Raw genomic sequence first — 20703 nt, 5'->3', positions numbered from 1 at the left:
TTTTAATATACTAATCTCTTAAACTACGAAGTGATGGACAAATAAGTAAAAAATGGAACTCATCTTCAATTACATTTAAGATGCAAGATTCACATTTTCGACAATCACGTGTTAAATTATCATACCTCCCTGTTTCAATCTTTAAGTCACGTGAGGACAACCGTAGGCGTGTAATTAATTTACGATATTTTACATGAATTGGTTTCTTAAGGTAAACTTGTAAACAAAAATGATCAACAACATGTTTATATAATATACATTTTGATGCATTGCTTATATCGTTAACAACTTTTTGTTTAAAGACATCACACATGGCTTAAACAGAGCAAAGAGCAAGTTACAAGACACTCCCCCTCTTGAATTACGAGAGAGAGAGAGAGAGAGAGAGAGAGAGAGAGAGAGAGAGAGAGAGAGAGAGAGATTAGTGGTTTTAGATGTGGATACAAGTGATAAACAAAACGTCCTGTTATACATGTTTATTTTTGAACATGGTAAAAGATTCAATTAATGTATAGATATTTCTGTCATTGTATATGTACATGCATACTTTTTTTAATGAAAATGTTATCGCTTAACATATCTGCATTGTCTTATGATCATTGACATTCATTTATACACTTGACACTGATACTGTCTATAATCACTGACACTTAATACAAAGTTACGTATTTATAAATATAACATTATATAATATTATATATTTATATATTCAAATTCAATATTGTAAAATAATGTTTACATTGACAGTAATTTAGTGAATTTTACTTACTTTTCATAATCAATTCATCAGTCAGCTAAAAGAAAGATGTTAATATAAACAATAAAATGCTTTTTTTGATGATTCATTCGGGTTATGAAGGTAGCGATCATTGCAGAAAAAATTTACATAACCCGCTAACGCTTAGGTACATTAACAGTAATTTAGTGAATTTTACTGACTTTTCATAATCAATTTATTAATTAGTTAAACAAAGATGTTAATATAAACAATAAAATGCTTTCTTTGATGATTCATTCGGGTTATGAAGGTAGCGATCATTGCAGGAAAAATTAACATAACCCGCTAACGCGGGTTAATGTATTTTTCCTGCAATGTCGCTACCTTCATACCCCGAATGAATCACCAAAAAAAGCATTTTATTGTTTAAATATTCACCAATATAAATTGTTTGATTTGTTTGATATAAATATCAACAGTGGTCGTAATGATCTATAACATTTTCCATAAACCGGTAGTATGCAAGTGGACTGCTGAATAGGTTGTAAACACGTTATGGTCGGTTTACAAGAAGTGCATATATAAACTCGCTAAACTTGAGAAACGTTTGAAGACAGAAAAACCCTGAGTGATTTTAAAGACGACGATTTCCTCATATTACGATATTACGCCACAGGCAGTCTTCGAGAACGACTAAAATAGTGAATATTCGTCAGAACAAACAAGCAACAACAATAGACTGAATATATTGTCCGAGATCCATCGCTTTGAGCTTTTTAAATTTTTTAGGTACATATGTATATATACTAATGTCACCTTGAATGTTGTGTCTGTACATTTACATCTACCCCCATCTAATATTAATGATGTCATGCACGTGTATCTATAAAAACTAATACATTAAAATTCGACAAAAGAAATGAAAAATAGTTTTTACTTTTTAACATAAACATGACTTTACTAAGACATTGCTAAGTTTGCTTTATGTTACGGTATAAGACATACTTAGCAGGACTTATGTAGGTCCTAAGATTCCGCATAAGTCCTACTTATGACCCTACTTAAGTCAAAGTCTTAGCATGCTTTACGCTACGAGTCCCAGGTGCTTGTGATTGCCGGGTATTTTGAATATGGTATAGTTCCCCCCCCCCCCCCCCCCCTACTAACTGATATTATATCCGAAATTTGCCGACACCTGCTGAGCACCCGATCCTTACCGTTATCATCTTTTCCTAAAAGAAATCTATCAAGTTTTTTCATATGTTAAACATAAAGCCTCTATGGTAACAAGATGATTTTAATCATGTCATATTGGTTAAAAAAAGATAATGAAAGATTTTTCTCTGTTCATTCCTATATAAAAATTTGATCCTCCATTGTGGCCCACTTTCACCCCAGGGATCATCGAATCATCACTATCTGTTGATGATTACCAACAAGTATCAACATACATGGTCTATTGGTTTTGGGATTGAACTTTTTAAAAATGAATTTTCTCTATAGATTTCTATGTAAAAATTTGACCCCCTCATTGTGGTCCAAACCAACACCTGGGGAATTTGAATAACCACTACCTTGGAATGCTTTCACACAAGTTGCAGCTAGCTAGCATTCCTGACCAAATGGTGTTTTAGAAGAAGATTTTTAAAGACTTCTTTCTTTATATTCCTATGTAAAAATTTGACCCTCACCCCATTGTGGCCCAAGCCTACCCAGGGAATCGCTCTTTGTTGCCGTAGCACGACCGGATGAAAAACACAACTCGTTGAAAAAAAACCCAACTACTTTTACCTTAGGCACCTATATATAAACAAACAAAAATGGAATGCCACAGCTGCCTTAATTACCGGTATATATATTTACCGTCCGTACAGCCTGGTGATTTATAAGACCGACGATGTCTAAACATAAAAAAAATTAATATGACTCCCTCCCCCATGCATCAATGGACTATTCATTCGAGGCACGAGAGATGTCACCCTTAATTCGGGTGAAAGGTAGAGCAGAACTTCGCGCCATTATTAATGTTACCCGTTCCTAATTGCGTTGCTAACGCTGAGGGTAATAGAACAGATTATGAACTGCGTCTAAACCAATCAGATTTCAGTATTTAACATGAAAGTATAACAAAATCAGATAATGTACGTCATTCATAATATTTACATACCCATATCGTAAACGAGTTCAAAAATGGGATCAGTAGTGTCAAAACGTTTTAAAGAAATGTCTTTCATTAAGAATATTTTATTTGAAAAAAAAACACAAAACATTCCTGTTGCTTGGAAATGACGGGAATTTTTTTTGTTTTTTTCCAATAAAATTACAAATGCAATTAAAAACTTGATCGACTGTTTTCTGTTGCGTTTTCAGGTTAAATAAAACTCATTCATAATTTACAATAAACGCTCGGAGCAGATCCAGAGGGACCCCCCCCCCCCCCCCCGGAAGACTTAATTCAAACTTATTTAATTCAAATAGTAATTTTATCGAAAATAGGCATTATAGGACCCCCCGGAATTTATTTTTTACTTTCCTGGAATAATTTGAAATAATTCAATTATAAAAATGCAAATAATATGCAAAAATATCAAAAGAAAAAGACTTAGTTTCGTTTAAGAATTTATGAACGGCAGCAAAAATTTATACTTTTTTTTTTTGGATACATACCTCGAAAAAAAATACTTTTGCTAAGTCAGGGAAGCGTTTTGTAAAGCTATTGCTTGTCAATCTTTGGATTCCATTTATGTTGTCTTTAACGTTATATAGATAAATTTCGTGTTGAAATCGATAAATAAAGGAACGGCTGTCAGTTCTTTAAATCATCCAGCTCTTTCCCTCTTGTATATGTTTATTGAATGTTTTATGTTCATTGGATGTTGTATGTCAACAGTCTTCATTTTGCCCCTTGAGGGCCCTTAATTGGTTAATAAAGAAATTCAATTCAATTCAATTGAATTGAATTGAATTGAATTATGAAGAGATCTTACCTTGACGTACTTAAGCAGTCGTCGTGGCCGAGTGGTTAAGGCGATGGACTAGAAATCCATTGGGGTCTCCCGCGTAGGTTCGAATCCTACCGGCGACGCATATTTTTCTTGTATTGGTATTTTCAATACCGGAAAAACAAGAGTTGTATCATCGGCCCTACTGCTGTCACATGTTTAGGCTTTAACGGCTAAAAAGCAAATCCCCAATATATAATTACATATTGCATATAATAAATCATAGGCATTAATGGTTGAAAACTTCTATAATAATAAAAATAATTTCTTTTTCTTTTCATATATCATCAGAAATATATATAACATTTATTGTTATTTATTTCTCTGAGATCATGAACAATATTCCACATAAAATAAAAAAAAAATACGGTAAAAAATATCGGACTCGAAATTCAAAGAATATTTTTAACGCAATTTCGAATTTCCTCTGCTGATAAAGCATGTCATGCAGTTGAATGTCGATCTTTGTTTTATGATTTGTAATTGACATTTTCTTATGTCCAACACTCGTTAAGTACTAATTTATCTTAAATATGCTGATGAGAGTATTCGGAAATCACAAAGTGTGTCGGAATTGCTTGAGGAGGCTAAGGACCCTGAATAAGTCTTTCCAGAGAGAGGGGAGTTCGCACAGCTGGAGATCTGCGTCCGTTCGTTCCACTTTCCTGGACTTCTTCTGTGGGAAGCACGAACACCTGTTTGTACCTTCATCCTCGATCATTGCGAAGAAAGGGGAAGGTTCTTACTTCACGAATGCAGGAATGAACCAGGTGAACATTTATTTCGCTCTGATCCTCAAATCTCTATATCTCTTATTCAAACTTTGGCGATGTCTACTATATAAGCTAGCAGATTAATGTGTTTTTTTTTTAAACTCTAAGTGGGCTATCTTACTAAGGTTCGTAGTCGCTAGCTCCATTTTCAAGCTTAACTTAACCCCAACTGACAATTCATCCCAACGTGCATCCATTTCTAATCTAGTTTTATTCTTCTTCTCCTTCTTCTTCCTATAATGTGCTGGCCTCGGTTTCCGAGTGTTATAGCACGCATCGAACACAGCTAAAAGCCTCCTATTTACAGTTAAAATCGGGTAAAAACAATGGTCTGCATGTCACTTAAGGGTCATAGGACACAGCTAAGGTGTTGTTTAGCTGCTTCCTGAAGCCATCGATGGTACTGGCTTCTTTAACGTCATCTGACAGGCTGTTCCAGTCCCTGATGGTCCTTGGGAAGAAGGAGAACTTATACACGTCTTTGTATGTTGGTGGCTGACGGTATTTGCTGCCCCTTGTGCGAGTATCCCCTGGTGTTAGATATGATGTTGCTGGGATGTCGATGAGGTCGTTCCTGATCTTGTACATCATGATGAGCCGTGATCTTAGTCGGCGTGTTTCGAGGGGCTCCCATTGTAGGTCCTCCATCATAGATGTTACACAGCCTGGTGTTCTTACATAATAGTTGCCCTTGACAAACCTTGCAGCTCTCCTCTGGACACCCTCCAACAGTTGTATTTGGGCTTGCTGATATGGGTCCCAGACAGTCGCTGCATACTCCAGGGTGGGCCTGACGATTGTACTGTAAGCAGCTGATTTAATGTCGGCTCTACATCCCTGTATGTTGCGACGGAGAAAACCTAGGGTCTTGCTTGATTTGGCTCGGACATTGTTGATGTGTTCCGTCCAGTTTAGCCTGTTGTTTATGGTTACACCTAGGTACTTTCCACTGCTGACTGATTCGAGGGTGTGGCCATGGAGGAGGTAGTTGTTGGTTATGGGACGTTGTTTCCTGGATACATGGATGACTGTGCATTTCTGGGGGTGGAATTCCATTTGCCATTCTCGTTCCCATTTCTCTAGTGACTTCAGATCTTTTTGGAGCTGCTCAGCATCGGCTCTGGAGTTTATTTTCCGATAAAGCAGACAATCATCAGCAAATAATCTTGCGTCTGATGATGTATGCTCCGGCAAGTCATTGATATAGGTGAGAATTAGTAATGGTCCCATCACAGTACCCTGGGGAACCCCTGAGATGACATCAGCTCTGGTAGAGGATTGACCCTCTAAGTTGACTTGCTGTGTCCGTTTCGCAAGGAAATCCTTGATCCAGTTCCATGTGTTACCTCTGATACCATAGAAGTGCAATTTGTGTAGGAGGCGCTGGTGTGGCACTTTGTCAAAGGCCTTGGAGAAGTCCAACAACACTATGTCTACTTGCTCTCCATGGGCCAGTGACTTGGCCACCTCGTCCACTGTAATCAACAACTGCGACTCGCATGATCGTCTTGCTCTAAAATTGTGTTGCTGGTCTGCCAGAATATGGTTACTGTCGTAGTGATCCATGATTTGGCTATGTATGATATGTTCCAACAACTTACATGATATGGAAGTTAAGGAGACTGGGCGGTAGTTTGAGGCTAAGTGTCTCTCTCCTTTCTTAAATATGGGGACAATAGATGCTTCCCTCCAGTCATCTGGCACTTTTCCGGTATCAAGTGAGAGTTGGAACAGTTTTGTCATGATTGGGGTTAGTTCTGGTGCAAAGTCATGGAGGAATCTCGCTGGAATTGTGTCTGGTCCGGTTGCTTTGTGTACATATAGGCCCTTCAGGAGCTTGCATACACCACTTCTTCCTATGCGGATGTTGTTCATAGAAGGGTGTGGGCTATCTCCTTTTGATGGCATGTCTGTTAGGTCTTCCTTTGTGTAAACCGAATGAAATTGGTTGTTTAGGATTTCTGCCTTGGACACTGTGTCACTATGGAGCAGGCCATCTGGACCCTTAAGTGGAGACACGCAGCTGGAGTCCTGTTTTTGATGTTTAATGTAGGACCAGAATCTCTTTGAATCCTCACTTATCACTTCCTGTAGGTATTTTTCCCTTGCCAGTCGTATCTCTCGCTGGCATGATGTTTTCAGTTTGTTGTATCGATTTCTGTCTCTGTTATTTTTGGTTCTTCTTGCTTTTTGATGTGCTCTATTTATTCTTCTTGTGAGCCTGTTTAGGTGGGTATCAATCCATGGATGTGATGGCCTTGATCTAGTAAACTTAGTTGGTATATGTTTCCTCATCAAGTCATTGATCATACCCTTGAACTTGGCCCATATTAGATTAATGTCCCTGATGTTGTCACATTCCTTATAGTTGTTCTTTATTTCTTCTCTGATGGCATCCATATTGGCCCTTTTCCACAGAAAGATCTCTCTTCGTTGGTGTTTCGATCTTACTGGTTCCACTGCTGCATCACATAAGATAACATCGTGATCAGCTTTGCCAATGGGTGGTAAACTCCTAAACTCCTAAACTCCTAATCTTTTCTATCATGGCTTTGGAACTAACGTTACCTTATAATAATAACACTCTCCCCCCCCCCCCCAACACACACACACTGTTTCATTTTACTATGGAGTTATACTCTGTAGTATAGTGATAAATCAAAATCATGCAATTAAAATTTTGTGAGATTGAAACCTGTAATTTCCAAGTATTATTTAAAAAATTGATAATTTAATTGAACAATGCTGAAAGCAAAATAAAAATTACACTAACAAATATTTGTTCTGAATCGGTTTTCAGTATAATATCATGTTCAAGAACAACATTTTTTCCAGTTTAAGCCTATTTTTCTTAATGATGTTGGGGACGGAAGCCCAATGTCACACTACAGGAGAGTAGCCAACAGCCAGAAATGTGTTCGGATTGGAGGAAAGCACAATGACCTTGAAGATGTTGGCCATGACCTTACACATCACACATTCTTTGAAATGCTGGGAAGCTGGTCATTTGGAGACTACTTCAAAGTTAGCCTGCCTATTCCTCCTGTGAATTACAGCTTATTCTATTGTACCGGTAACTGACTGTAGCACATTGTCTCTAACAAATATGTGTTCTTGTTCAGAGAGAAGCGTGTGCCATGGCTTTGGAACTACTGAGGGATGTCTACAAGATCCCCATGTCAGCACTTTATTTTACCTATTTCAAGGGAGACAACTCCCTGCAGTTGGAGGAAGATTTAGAAACCAGAGATTTATGGCTCAGCTTGGGGTAATAAAGAATGGACACTCAATATATTATCTATGTAGTACATTACAAGTAATCCACGGTCACTCATTTAAATTAGGGATGGCAATCGATGGAAAACTGCTAATCAGTTAATCGCAATTTGTCCTGACTATTAACTGGTTACTTGTATCAAAATTCACATGCAAATTATTCTTTTTTTCTGAATTTACTGTGACAGTCTTTTAAGGTAAGGTTTGCGGTTACAGGGAGATAACTCACACATTTTCATTGTGACGTAACACCAACTACCCTTTATTTCAGTTATGACGTCAAAATTTATATGACGTCATAATTGATTTCATTTTTTTAATTCGCAGGTTTTTTTAGTTTCAATGAAAAACTAAGAGGACACAAGCATTTTATCAATTTCCACGAAAACGAAATCCGCATCATATGGTTTTGAATAGTATTTTAGAAACATCAGATTACACATATTCTAAGATATGTTTTTCCTGAAATCGGTGGACTTGGAAAGGTTTCAAATAAGATGTTTTCAATTACATAATAGTAGTCCAAAATTAAGACTTTTGTTGCATTTTATTCTATTTTTAGATAGTTCATCAGATAACCCCCATAATAGTCACATATAAAATGTACATATTTTCACGAAATTGTTTACATTTCATCGAAATGAAAATTGGAAATCATGAACTTTGACCTTTTGTAGTTATAAAACGGGACGGGCAAAATTCATTTGAATTTCATGAGAAAAAAGACTTTAGTATAGTAAACAAATTGGTATGTAACTTTGGTACAACCTCTAAAAAATGCAAGCCGCAAACCTTACCTTAAGCCACTGATAGCAATATTCTGTAGTTCCTATTAATATTATATGAAAATTGTTTAACATTTTAATTTTCAATAAAAAGTCAAAAACAATGAGCAAAAAACAATGAGCAAACGGCTGTGAAATAATTTCCCTGCCAACAATTTACTATTCATTTCAGTACAACTTGTCAAGTAAAAGGAAATCAGGGAAGGTTGATTCAAGTTTGCAAAATACAAGATCTAGATTTTCTGTTTGAAATAAACTTCCCTTGTGATTGTAGAAGTAACATATACATGTATGTATCTAACATGGACAAAACTGTTTGCTACATGATAAATTATTGTCTTGCTAAACAAAAAAAGTTAAATAAACACATTGGAAGGTTCAAAGAGATAATGAGTGAGACAGTACTAATTAGCGATTTTTATCATCATTCATTAAGGCCATGATAAATTGCCATCACTAATTTAAATAGATTATATCTGTGGTAATTGCATTTTCAAGTCATTACAAAGTTACAATTTAGGATTTTGACCTGTATCTCTGTTCTTCTTTCAGTGTTCACAAGGAGCGGGTTCTACCGTTTGGAATGAGGGACAATTTCTGGGACATGGGGGTGACCGGTCCGTGCGGTCCCTGTACAGAGATCCACTATGACCACCACCACTCAGGGAACCGCCTGGTGCCCCACCTAGTGAATGCCAACAGTCCACAGGTGGTGGAGATCTGGAACCTCGTCTTCATGCAGTACAACAGGTAAGCTAATGAATTGTAAAACAGGTAAGCTAATAAATTATAGAACAGGTAAGCTAATGTGTTGTATGAAAGGTAGACTCATGAGTTTGATTCCCCTCTTGGTAATTGGATATGGGTGCATTAAGTCTCCTTGGCCTGACCTGTAATGTCCACCTTCTACCAGTAAAGAAGTATAACCCAATTACAATCACAGATAGTTGGATCAAAATGACCAGCTTACCTTTGTACTGCATGATGCATCCATATCCAATTACCAAGAGGGGAATCAAACTCATGTGTCTACCTTTCATACATGTAGTTATTGGTACAGTACATGTAGTACATGTAACGATAAATTAGGGTACTGTTAAGTTAAATCGCATGGAAATGTACATGTTAATAATCCTTTAAGAATTAAGATGAAATACAAATTATCGTTATCACTATGTAACTTTTATATTCTAAGATGATCTCTATACAAGTATACATAAAAAAGTACATATTTTATTTTTTGCAAATCAAATCAAGTGTTTTATTCTTCTTCTATAAAGAAGAAGAAATTAGTCAATTTTAGTAAATGATTACCAGTACATGTAAATCGCCAAGTATACAACAGAGAGTAAATTCAGATTCCTGTGAGAAGATGGAAAAACCAATAGATATATATAGACAGTGCATTTCTTTTATAATTGTTTCATGACACTCCAGTAACTGATGAAAGATTATGTTTCTACAGACAACTGGACCAGTCTTTGGTGCCCCTCCTCCAGAGACACGTGGACACAGGCCTGGGTCTGGAGAGACTGACCGCCACCTTACAGAACTCAACCTCTAACTACGACACTGACCTCTTCACGCCCATATTTGATGCCATTCATAAAGTAGGAGTGAACTCAATAATTTCAGAACATACCCGACAACTTCTTCCATTTATTTTTTAGATGTAAAAACTTTTTTGTTAGGACTGTGAAACTGCACCCTTGCTTGCTGACTTCTTTCATGTAGTACTACCCATTTATTAATGGGACAACATTACCTTTAACTTTCTTTGGTAGGACTGTGGAACTCCGCGTTACCAGGGTCGTGTTGGCTCGGATGACCTTGGGGGTCGGGACATGGCCTACCGAGTGGTGGCTGACCACATCCGAATGTTGTGTGTGTGTCTGTCTGAGGGAATACTGCCAGATCGAGTGGACCAGCACGGGTAAGACAATGGAACAAAATCAGTTTTTTTTAATTTTTAATACTTCAGGTTTTTCAATCATCTGTGATACATGTAAGGTTGTTTTGGTATTGAGTATCTTAAGCTCATTGTAAGTTATGTGGTTGAGTCCTGGCTCAGGATCATGAATGATTTTTAGACTTAAGCCTAAATTTCAATCATACATAAAACTTAATTATATCATAGAATTACGCTTGAAATTTGTCACTATCAAGGTAATATGGAGACACATTGATAGTATTTCCTTTTTCCAATGTTGAATAATTACAAGACAACAATACAGTGTACAAATTTTGACTTTTAAAGTGTAATACTGCTTCATGATCTTTAGGCCTGGTCATCAGACGATGAAGCAAACTTAAGTCAGAATTTGTATGTAGTATTCAAAGTTTTATGAGAACATGCATACAAATTCAATTGAAATTTAGGATTATTTCTTTCATCTTGTTAACATATACACATTTTAAGAGTTAATCTATGATTACCAAGTAATAGCATTTGACAGATGAGGGAAATTTTGACCAAATTCAAGAGTTTTATGATCTTAGACCCAGAACAAAGTATTAAACAATGTGACAACAAGTAATTATACTTGATAAATTGATAATCTGACAACCAGTTCCAGTAATTGATGTTTTGAACCGTTTGACCTCCAGACACAAGGTGAGGTTGGTGCTGTACCGCTGTCTCCAGTCAGCCAAGGTTCTGGGTGTGAACCCCGGCTACATCTCCAGCCTAGTGGACATTATAGTGGACAGCCTGGTTAGTGTATGAATTCAAGCATCTCAGTGATAAATCTCAATTTCTCTGTATCTAATTTTGTTTAGAATACCTGGAATGTTTTTGTCATTTTTGCAGGGAGGTACATATCCAGAGCTAAACCAGAGTTGTAAAAGGGTTAGTTTATTGTTTTCTTTTAACGTGTGTTTGAAACTGAGAGAAAAAGAGTCCAGACAGACAATTCTTCCCTCTATGAAACATATGCATCTCATAGGCTAGCTGAAAAACACAGATATTCAATAACTGTATAGACACATGCAAGACAAGCTAGATAGGGCAGACATAGAAACAGAGAGAATGGAGAGAAAGAGAGAATGGAGAGAGAGAGAGAATGGAGAGAAAGAGGGAATGGTAAAGAAAGAGAATGGAGAGAAAGAGAGAATGGAGAGAAAGAGAGAATGGAAAGAAAGAGGAAATGGAGAGAAAGAGAGAATGGAAAGAAAGAGGGAATGGTAAAGAAAGAGAGAATGGAGAAAAAGAGAGAATGGAGAGAAAGAGAGAATGGAGAAAAAGAGAGAATGGAGAGAAAGAGAGAATGGAGAGATAGGAGAATGGAAAGAAGGACAGAATAGTGATGGAGAAAGAGAATAATTGAGAGAGAATCAGTAGATAGAGATTTAGCTTTATCCTTTGTATTTTGTGACCAGATAAAGGATGTCATCAATTCATCGGAGGGCCATTACTACCACACACTGGAACAAGGCACCAACACTTTCAAAAAGTTCCTCAGAAAAAGAAAGAAGACTGGCCCCATATCTGGTAAATATGAACCTGTACAAACACAGTGTCTTTATAGTGTCACCATCCAAGTGAAGATAATAGTTCTGTCTGATTATTTTTTTGTCCATATGTTTCATTATCCATTCTAGTCTACTCTTTTCATTAATATGCAACAAATAACATGCATTTAGCCATGATGGTGAGGTCATATGTGATGATGCAAATAGGGTATCTTCAGTTAGCACTTATTGTAATGAAAAACTCAACTACCGTACTGCAGTGTAAATTGAAAATGCATTAATACAGCTCTTAGATATACATTGCATTGAGTACTATTGCAGAATTTCCATCTGACGTCACAGATTTTCATTGCCATGTTGTACAAAATAGTCATTGATATTTAAGACTATCTAACTAGTCTTCATAAGAAATTCTTTGCTTAAACAGTAAGATTCTGTGGTGCCTTCATTTCTTAAAATTGAACCTGAGACATATGGCTGGACTAGGGTACAACTGTGTGTGGCTTTTCCAGAGTTAGAATCCGGTGATTTGTTGTCGGGACATTATGGCTATCCTGTTCCCATGGAGATTTTAACAAGTCTGGCACAGCAACATAAACTGTCCATACAGATTCCACAAAGAGGCTCTGAGAAACAGACTGACAAACAGAAGGCAAGTACATGTACTGCTTATAGCATACAGCTGATACATGCACACCTTCATGCACCAGGGTTTTATGTGGAAAAATAAATCTCTTCACATACTTACTATGGCATTATTTACCATTATGATAGTTATGGCAACAAGAACCAACATTTATCTCAATGAACTAATGAATGCCTGACAAAAAAAATGCATCTACCTACGTAAAAAAAATAATAATACTCGATGCAAAAGTATTTCTTAAATAGCATATTTCCTTTCTATTGTACCCTAGTGTAAAGTTGTAAACTACTTGTAGGAACAAGTATATGATCTGAGTCACCTGCAGAGTCTACCACGTACTGATGACCATTACAAATACCTGTATAGAAGGACAGGGTCAGACTATGGTAAGGACAATCTAAAGGACAGGTACAGTAAAACACAGTTATATCTAACATGCTTATAATGAATCAATGCTTACAGCAAATTGATTTCATTCCCCTGTGACTTTATAAGATGTTGTAAATTTGACCAATATAACGAATTATGCTTATACATGTAAGGAAGCAAAATTGCCCGTCCTTGGGACTTCATTAAAGGTGTGTCTCTTTGTGTGTGGTATAATATTTAGAACATCTGTAAAACTGTAACATGCTCTGCAACAAGGACATACACATGTAATAGATTTATTTAATTAATGTTCAAAATATATCTTGTATGAAATGTACATGTTGCTTTCCTCTAACAGTTTATTATATGTCTTTAAATTGAATTAAATTTTGCTTAAGATGACATTCATGATTTTTTTCTGGTAGAGTTTCCAGACTTGTCAGATACCAGTGTAGTGGGAATTCTGTCTAGACGGTCCGGGGAATCCGAGGAGTCCCTCCAGTCCGGACAGGAAGCCAGCCTCTTTCTGGATAAGACCTGCTTCTATGCAGAGTGTGGGGGACAGATAGGGGACACAGGAGTTCTCCAAAACGAGGTCAGTTCTATAGACAGATTTATTTCTGATTGACAAAGTACTAAAAATGTACCACAGATTGATAATGTGTGCCAGTGTAAGATATTTAAAAATCCGTTTCATTTAAAGTCATTCGAGTGTAAACTTTATCTCTTCTAGACTTTTTTGATTCTGAGATGTTTACTGTGGTATTATTATTGTTCATGCACATATCCATAGAATATGACGACAGTATATGGTACATATATGGTGTACATGTGATTTGGGTTTCATGACACACCTGTATATACATGTTCACTGTTGATCAGCTTGATACCTTGCCATGCTTTGACATCATTTCTCTCTGTGTTTTAGACGTCAGTCTTTGTTGTGACTGATACACAGAGAGTAGGAGAACTCATACAGCATGTTGGTTATGTAGAGAAAGGGGAGATAAGAAAAGGTGATAAACTCACAGCCAGAATTAATCAGGTAAATCATTCACCTAGTATACACTGGACTTGATGTACATCATACTGTGGAAGAATCAAAAGATTAATTGTGGTCAGTTTTCATGTAATATCAATTTTCAGTTTCCTCAGAAGGTATTTTCATGAATTTACCTGCATGATAAATGAATGAGTACTAACTGTGTTTTATAGTTGGTTGAGGGTGAAAATTTCTTATCTTGATGTTGTAGGGTAGGAGACTTGGTAACATGAGAGCCCATACAGCCACTCACCTTCTGAACTGGTCCCTGAGAAAGCTGACCAGTGATGCTAGACAAAATGGCTCCCAGGTCGGGGAGGATCGACTGTATTTTGAAGTGTTCACGGCAGTAAGTGTACAATCAGATCAAAGAATCAGGGCTGTGCTTTACAAAAGAACTTATGACTTACAACCAAATTAATGAATGCTTATTAATCACAAACTAATCAATATTTGAATTTAAATGGCTGTAAAATATAATTTTAGAAATCAAAATGAGAGTAAATTAATGGTTTTGTAAAAATTTTGTTCGTTAAAGTTTATTCTTCAAGACTGAAAATATTTACGACTTTGTATGCAGCAGTAAATGTCGAATCAAAATTTTAGATTAGGCACTGTTTATAACAGCATATCTAATTAGGACCATTACAGCAACATGTATAAGTGTCCAGTGAGAACAGGGGGATCCAAACAACATCAAACACACTTCATGTTTCCTCTTGCCCTTACAGCTGTCCACTTTTACTTGTGAGAGATATGCACTCTGTCTGTAATTTGCTAGTGATTACAATTATTTGTTTTTTTTCAGAGAGCGATGGACACGGTGGCTGATGTGAATCAGCTACAGGACGGAGTGCGGGGGCTGATTGGTCGCGGACTTCCTGTCTCCAGTCATAGTCTCCCCCTCAGTGAGGCCCAGTCATTGGACCATGTTGTCTATCTACTCAACGAGGTCAGTGACCCCTGGTGAATCAAAAAGTCCTGTCATAAAGCCCCACATGTTATGTTTTAAATAGCCCCTGGTTCAGACCCCTCCCAATTTTAAAAAAAAAAAAATTTTTTTTGGGGGGGGGGGGGGGGGGGGGAGTTGGAGTTGTGTGATATTCTATAGAAATATTATTCTAAGAAAGATACATGATATGTGTGATAATAATCTGTTGAAAGGCCTATTAGCTATCTATTTTTATGTAAACAAGGCCAGGATTTATTAAGACATTAAAAATAACCCTGTGTACATGAATTCAAGATACATGCAGCTTTTGTCTTTATTATGGAGTATAATGTGACTATTCTGTGGCTTGATTATGGAGTGTAATGTGACTATTCTGTGGCTTGTTTATGGAGTGTAATGTGACTATTCTGTAGCTTGTTTATGGAGTGTAATGTGACTATTCTGTGACGTGACTTGATTGGTTGTTTTGTAGGTTTACCCTCACACTGTCAATGTGGTATCCATAGAAACAGAGGAGGAATCTAAGTCTGTGGAGCTGTGTGGTGGAACGTAAGAGCCCCGTGTGTGAATATCAAGTTCTTGTCCCCATGTATCCTAAATATTGTATTACACAGTAATGGTGAAATAAATGTTCATTTTAACTTCTAGGCATGTATTAAACACCCAGGACATTGGTGATTTCTGCATCGAGAAATTTAAAGGAGTGGGACAAGGAAGGAAGTGTTTCTACTGCTTCACAGGACAGCTAGCCACTCAAGTAAGTCAATAAAACTTCACAGCTAGGCAGCTAGCCACTAAAGTAAGTCAATAAAACTTCACAGGGCAACTAGCCACTCAAGTAAGGCTATAAAACTTCACAGGGCAGCTAGCCACTCAAGTAAGGCTATAAAACTTCACAAGGCAGCTAGCCACTCAAGTAAGGCTTTAAAACTTCACAGGGCAGCTAGCCACTCAATTAAGGCTATAGAAGTTCACAGGGCAGCTAGCCACTCAAGTAAGGCTACAGAAGTTCACAGGGCAGCTAGCCACTCAAGTAAGACTATAGAAGTTCACAGGGCAGCTAGCCACTCAAGTAAGACTATAGAAGTTCACAGGGCAGCTAGCCACTCAAGTAAGACTATAGAAGTTCACAGGGCAGCTAGCGGGGGAGCTAGCCACTCAAGGCTTTAGAAGTTCACAGGGCAGCTAGCCACTCAAGTAAGGCTATAAAACTTCACAGGGCAGCTAGCCACTCAAGTAAGGCTATAGAAGTTCACAGGGCAGCTAGCGGGGGAGCTAGCCACTTAAGGCTATAGAAGTTCACAGGACAGCTAGTCACTCTAATAAGGCTATAAAGCTTCACAGGTAAAGGGGTTGGGGGTGGGATACAACTCACCACTCAAGTAAGGTTATAGAGAGATCACCACTCAGGTAAAGCTATAAAGCACACAGGTGGAAGGAGGGGTGTAGCAGCTCAATGCTATGGGTGCAAAACACAGTTTTATATGTAACGTTATAAGGACGTTTTCAGATGAGGGGCAAGCAAAACTGCCCCCTATAAAAATAAATTGTTAAAACATGTTACATATATATCTATATATCAATAGAAAGATAAAATCGTGAATTTTTTAAATATTTAAAAATAATGCACATGTAACTTAATGCTAGAATTTATTTGGCACTCAAAACATGCGGAAAATAGACAAAAGGATGCCTCTAAATGCAGTACACCCATGCATTTTAGGCTCCCCCTAAAAGCAGAATGCAACCAAATCAGCCATTTTTATTTTTGTACATTTTCAAGAACAAGTCCTTAGGCATCATTTCATAGTATTTTCAGGGTACATTCGCCAGCTTTTTAAAGAGCTATGTTACCCACTAAAAAATTCATGAAATTCTGCATGTGTAAAATCCGGATGTTTTTGGAGTTACCGCCCTTTATTTTAGAGTCTCACAAAATTAATTTTTAAAATTTTTCTACATACTTTTTTCATGTTTTCGAAAGATAATTCACTATATTATGCAACTGAGAATTTAAAAATTTGATTTTCATGTATACCGCATAAAAATTTCCCCAGAGAAAAACTCTCAAGTAAGGCTATAGTGATAACCTTACCTCTCAAGGAAGGTAATAGTTATAATCTCACTTCATAAGTTAGGTTATGGTGATAGTCTCACCTCTCAAGTTTAGTTTTAGTGGAACTCACCTCTCAACTTTAGTTGTAGTGAAAATCTCACCTCTAAAGTGGAGTTATAACTGAAATCTCAACACCCAATAAAGGATGCTGTTTTTTTTTTACATGGGAGCTGAATTAAGGCTATATTATATTTACATTTTTCAGTGTCTTTTTCTGTGATAACTTTATGAAGCAATTTTATATTATAATTGTATGTTCCAATACATTAAATCAATGACTATTTTATTATTTATTTGTACAATTGCTAAAAATTATATTAATATAAGTAATAAGGAATAATTCTTTGTATATTATGAGGTAATCAAACGTGGTCGTGCATGATGGAATCTATCATAAAGCCCTGCAGGCTTTATCGGATTATTTTTATCGCCTCATAATACTTAAAGAATGATTCCTCGATCGATATCATTCCTTAAATAGCGTAATTTTTTAGAGATATGTGTACTTAAGTACAATCTAGTGTAAGTAAATGTGATGAAAGACAAGAGATGACAATCTAATTATGTCAAATAACGTCGCAATGATGTACAAATGTACATGTATGTAATTATTTTTATGTTACACTTTCTAAAACATATGTATCTGTTCAATGCAACACAAACATCAGATAGCTCGGCTTTTTACAGAAAAATGTGTTTAAATGTTGAAGCTGCAAATAAAAATCTTTGAACTTGTTATACAGTTCTTCTTTGTTTTAATGACTAGTGAACTGTGTATAATTCTGAAAGATTTTTTTAGCAATTATTTATCTCTCTCAAAAGGCACAACATAATGGGAATACACTTCAGAAAATGATGAGTGATTTAGAAATTGCTGTGAAGACTGAGAGAGGACACCAGAAGTGGGAGGACATGATTAAGTCAATTAACACGGTAACCATGATTAAAGTCAGCAATAATAATGCGAGGTAGTCAGGCAAACATTACAAGATTGCAAACAAAATTTAAGGATGACATGACAGAGTTAAAGACATTAGTGATATTATTACATAATAGCTAACTTGATAAACAGAATACATGTTGTTAAAATAAGAACAGAACAGATACCAAAATAAACATTAAACATATGTTTTAAAATGTTACTTTCATGTAATTTAGTTGAATCCGATTGCTCAAGAAACATTTGATAAGAAATTGATTGATATTACAGATGGACAGTTTACGCAACTAGAAAAAATCTGATTTAAAACAGAATAGTAAACCTGATAGTACATACTTCTTTATTATAATGAATTATAATCTAATTCTCGTTGTAACGCGGCATTTGATTGGATAGAAAAATTTAGTTAATTTGGATAACCTGGTTTGCACATCACATGACACGTCACAATGCACCAACGTCAAAAACGTACTATTCCGCTTGACGTTACATTTGAATTTTGAACAGATTAATATCATTTTTAAAAGTAAACACTATCAATTGGTACTGTAAGTTACAGAAAATTTAATTATAAGGAATAAACTCAATGTCTACCCAAGTTATGCTCGTATAACCTGGTTTTGAGTAATTTAGGTTTTTTTATAATCCGCTTTGCGGATTATAAATCGTAAACTGTCCCAACCCAGGTTATACTCGTATAACTTGGGTAGACATTGAGTTCATTTCTTAAATATTTACATAATACAAAGTTTTAACATATTTTTATATCCTCTCTGATCCAGGGGGCCCCTGGCAACCCAGGTGAAGATATATTTTGAGGGTCTCAGCGGAGATATTACCTTCCTCTAAACTGTTCTATTTAAGGAATGAATTCAATATTTATTTGTTTTATACGATATAAAATGGTTTGGGGCAGTTTACGCTTTATAAACCGCGAAGCGGTTTATAAAAGAGCGTAAACTGTTTCAAACCATTTTATATCGTATAAAACTAATAAATATTGAATTCATTGCTTATAATTTAATTTTTTACTCTTCATTGTAGATAAAAACGGTCATTTGACCTTTAAAATGACGTACATTTGTAAAAAATCAAACGTAACGTCAGGCGTTTTGATACGTTTTTGACGTTAGTCTTACTATGACGTAGGCAACATTCTTTATACGATATAAAATAATGTTTTAGCCAATCAGAAAGCGCGTTACAACCAGAATTAAATTATTTCTTTCTGAATAAAAATTTTGAAAAAAGGAAAAGTGATGAAGCATTGTTGAATATCACAGCTAGGAAATTTAACATGATAAAGCATTTGACATTCATACCGGATATGAATGTAAGATCATAAACCCAACCTAGAGAACATGCATAAATTAAGAGGGGTAATAGAAAATAAACATAACAGTAATACGGTACATGATTAACAAGGGTTACAGTAGTAAAATTTACAAAAATATTGAAAATTGGAGAACAGTAAATATCATAATGAATAAGGGTGATCTTTACAGAATACATGTACCGGTATTAAATATGACAAAAATGATAACCTTTGATATGTGTTTACAGATGATGTTCAGTGCCATGTTACCCAAGCTGGAAAGAGACGATGTGGAAAATCGATTGAATCAAATTGAACATGTGGCTATGACAAAGCTCAATGCATTAAACACTCAAGAACTGCAAAAGGTAAACAACCTTTTTGATCACCACTGAAAAATATTACTGTAGATAGAGGTTCGATATCACTTCTGTTTTCTCAACTCAAATTATGTGAAGGTCAAAATAGTTTTGGGTGTTAGGTACAATATTATATATACTTGTATTACTATTTTCATTATCTTGCTACTTTAAAATATTTGAATACATGTATGGGCATGTGTTTTTTTTTTCTTTTTACTAAACTCAATAACTGTAGATTCCTTATTTTAATTACTCTTAAATTAGTACTTAAATGTAATTCCAAATTCCCACCATCAAGTATCAATTAATTTTGATTTTAAAAATTGCAAACGCCAAATTTTTAGAATGGTTTCATATACATGTACATGCATGTAGTTCATAAAAGTTAGAAAAATAATTATTGCAAGATTTTAAAATTCATGATGGATCATGCTTCTCCTGATTTTTGTGGATAATTAGGAATCAACAGAAGTCATGATGAACATATACATGTACTGTATATACCTGGTTTCTAAAATTAAATGCACTGAACTATTTTATACATACAAATGATCTCTTCATCATTTAATTAAACAACCAAGGACAAGAGAAAATGTGTGCCCTCCATGTTCAAAGTCATAGTTACACATACATTTTGAAGATAAACTTGTAAATACTGTAGACACTTTATTTTAAACATTCCAAGTACTTAATTCCACATCTCAACCGTTTTGCATCAAAAGGCAAGAATATAAAATCGCAAACACCAAATTGTTATCATTATACTTTGATTGAGTTTTCATCCCTCCATGAAATAAAAGCAAGAAATTAAAGTCTGCAAAATGTCTTTCTTGCAATTTTGCTTGGAAATTAATTCCTTGCATTTAATTTTGTATATCTATAGTAATACATGAACTGCAAATAGGCATATACAGAAGAGTTTTAAAATTAATTGCT

General features: G+C 35.7%; 1 protein-coding gene and 1 non-coding gene across 2 annotated transcripts in view; both read left to right on the top strand.

Annotated features, from left to right (window-relative positions):
• The first annotated feature begins 3722 nt into the window (after positions 1-3722).
• On the top strand, positions 3723-3803 carry Trnas-aga (transfer RNA serine (anticodon AGA)). The gene has a single exon. It is a non-coding gene; the product is annotated as a tRNA-Ser (tRNA).
• Positions 3804-4125: 322 nt separating this feature from the next.
• Positions 4126-20703, top strand: part of LOC105327616 (alanine--tRNA ligase, cytoplasmic) — a 19769-nt gene continuing 3191 nt past the window's right edge. Inside the window, exons 1-19 of the mRNA XM_066088587.1 lie at positions 4126-4490; positions 7329-7517; positions 7616-7761; positions 9107-9304; positions 10020-10164; positions 10339-10487; positions 11162-11267; positions 11364-11402; positions 11933-12044; positions 12538-12677; positions 12967-13057; positions 13466-13635; positions 13969-14085; positions 14294-14431; positions 14891-15034; positions 15507-15583; positions 15683-15791; positions 17973-18083; positions 19654-19773. Coding sequence (XP_065944659.1) covers positions 4254-4490; positions 7329-7517; positions 7616-7761; positions 9107-9304; positions 10020-10164; positions 10339-10487; positions 11162-11267; positions 11364-11402; positions 11933-12044; positions 12538-12677; positions 12967-13057; positions 13466-13635; positions 13969-14085; positions 14294-14431; positions 14891-15034; positions 15507-15583; positions 15683-15791; positions 17973-18083; positions 19654-19773 — 2538 coding nt within the window. The 5' untranslated portion in view covers positions 4126-4253. The remainder of the gene's footprint in view (positions 4491-7328; positions 7518-7615; positions 7762-9106; positions 9305-10019; positions 10165-10338; positions 10488-11161; positions 11268-11363; positions 11403-11932; positions 12045-12537; positions 12678-12966; positions 13058-13465; positions 13636-13968; positions 14086-14293; positions 14432-14890; positions 15035-15506; positions 15584-15682; positions 15792-17972; positions 18084-19653; positions 19774-20703) is intronic.

The sequence above is a fragment of the Magallana gigas genome, chromosome 6, assembly GCF_963853765.1.
Source record: "Magallana gigas chromosome 6, xbMagGiga1.1, whole genome shotgun sequence".
Taxonomy (NCBI): Eukaryota; Metazoa; Mollusca; class Bivalvia; order Ostreida; family Ostreidae; genus Magallana; species Magallana gigas.
Note: the sequence above shows the minus strand (reverse complement) of the source record. Positions and strands in the feature narration are given on the sequence as shown.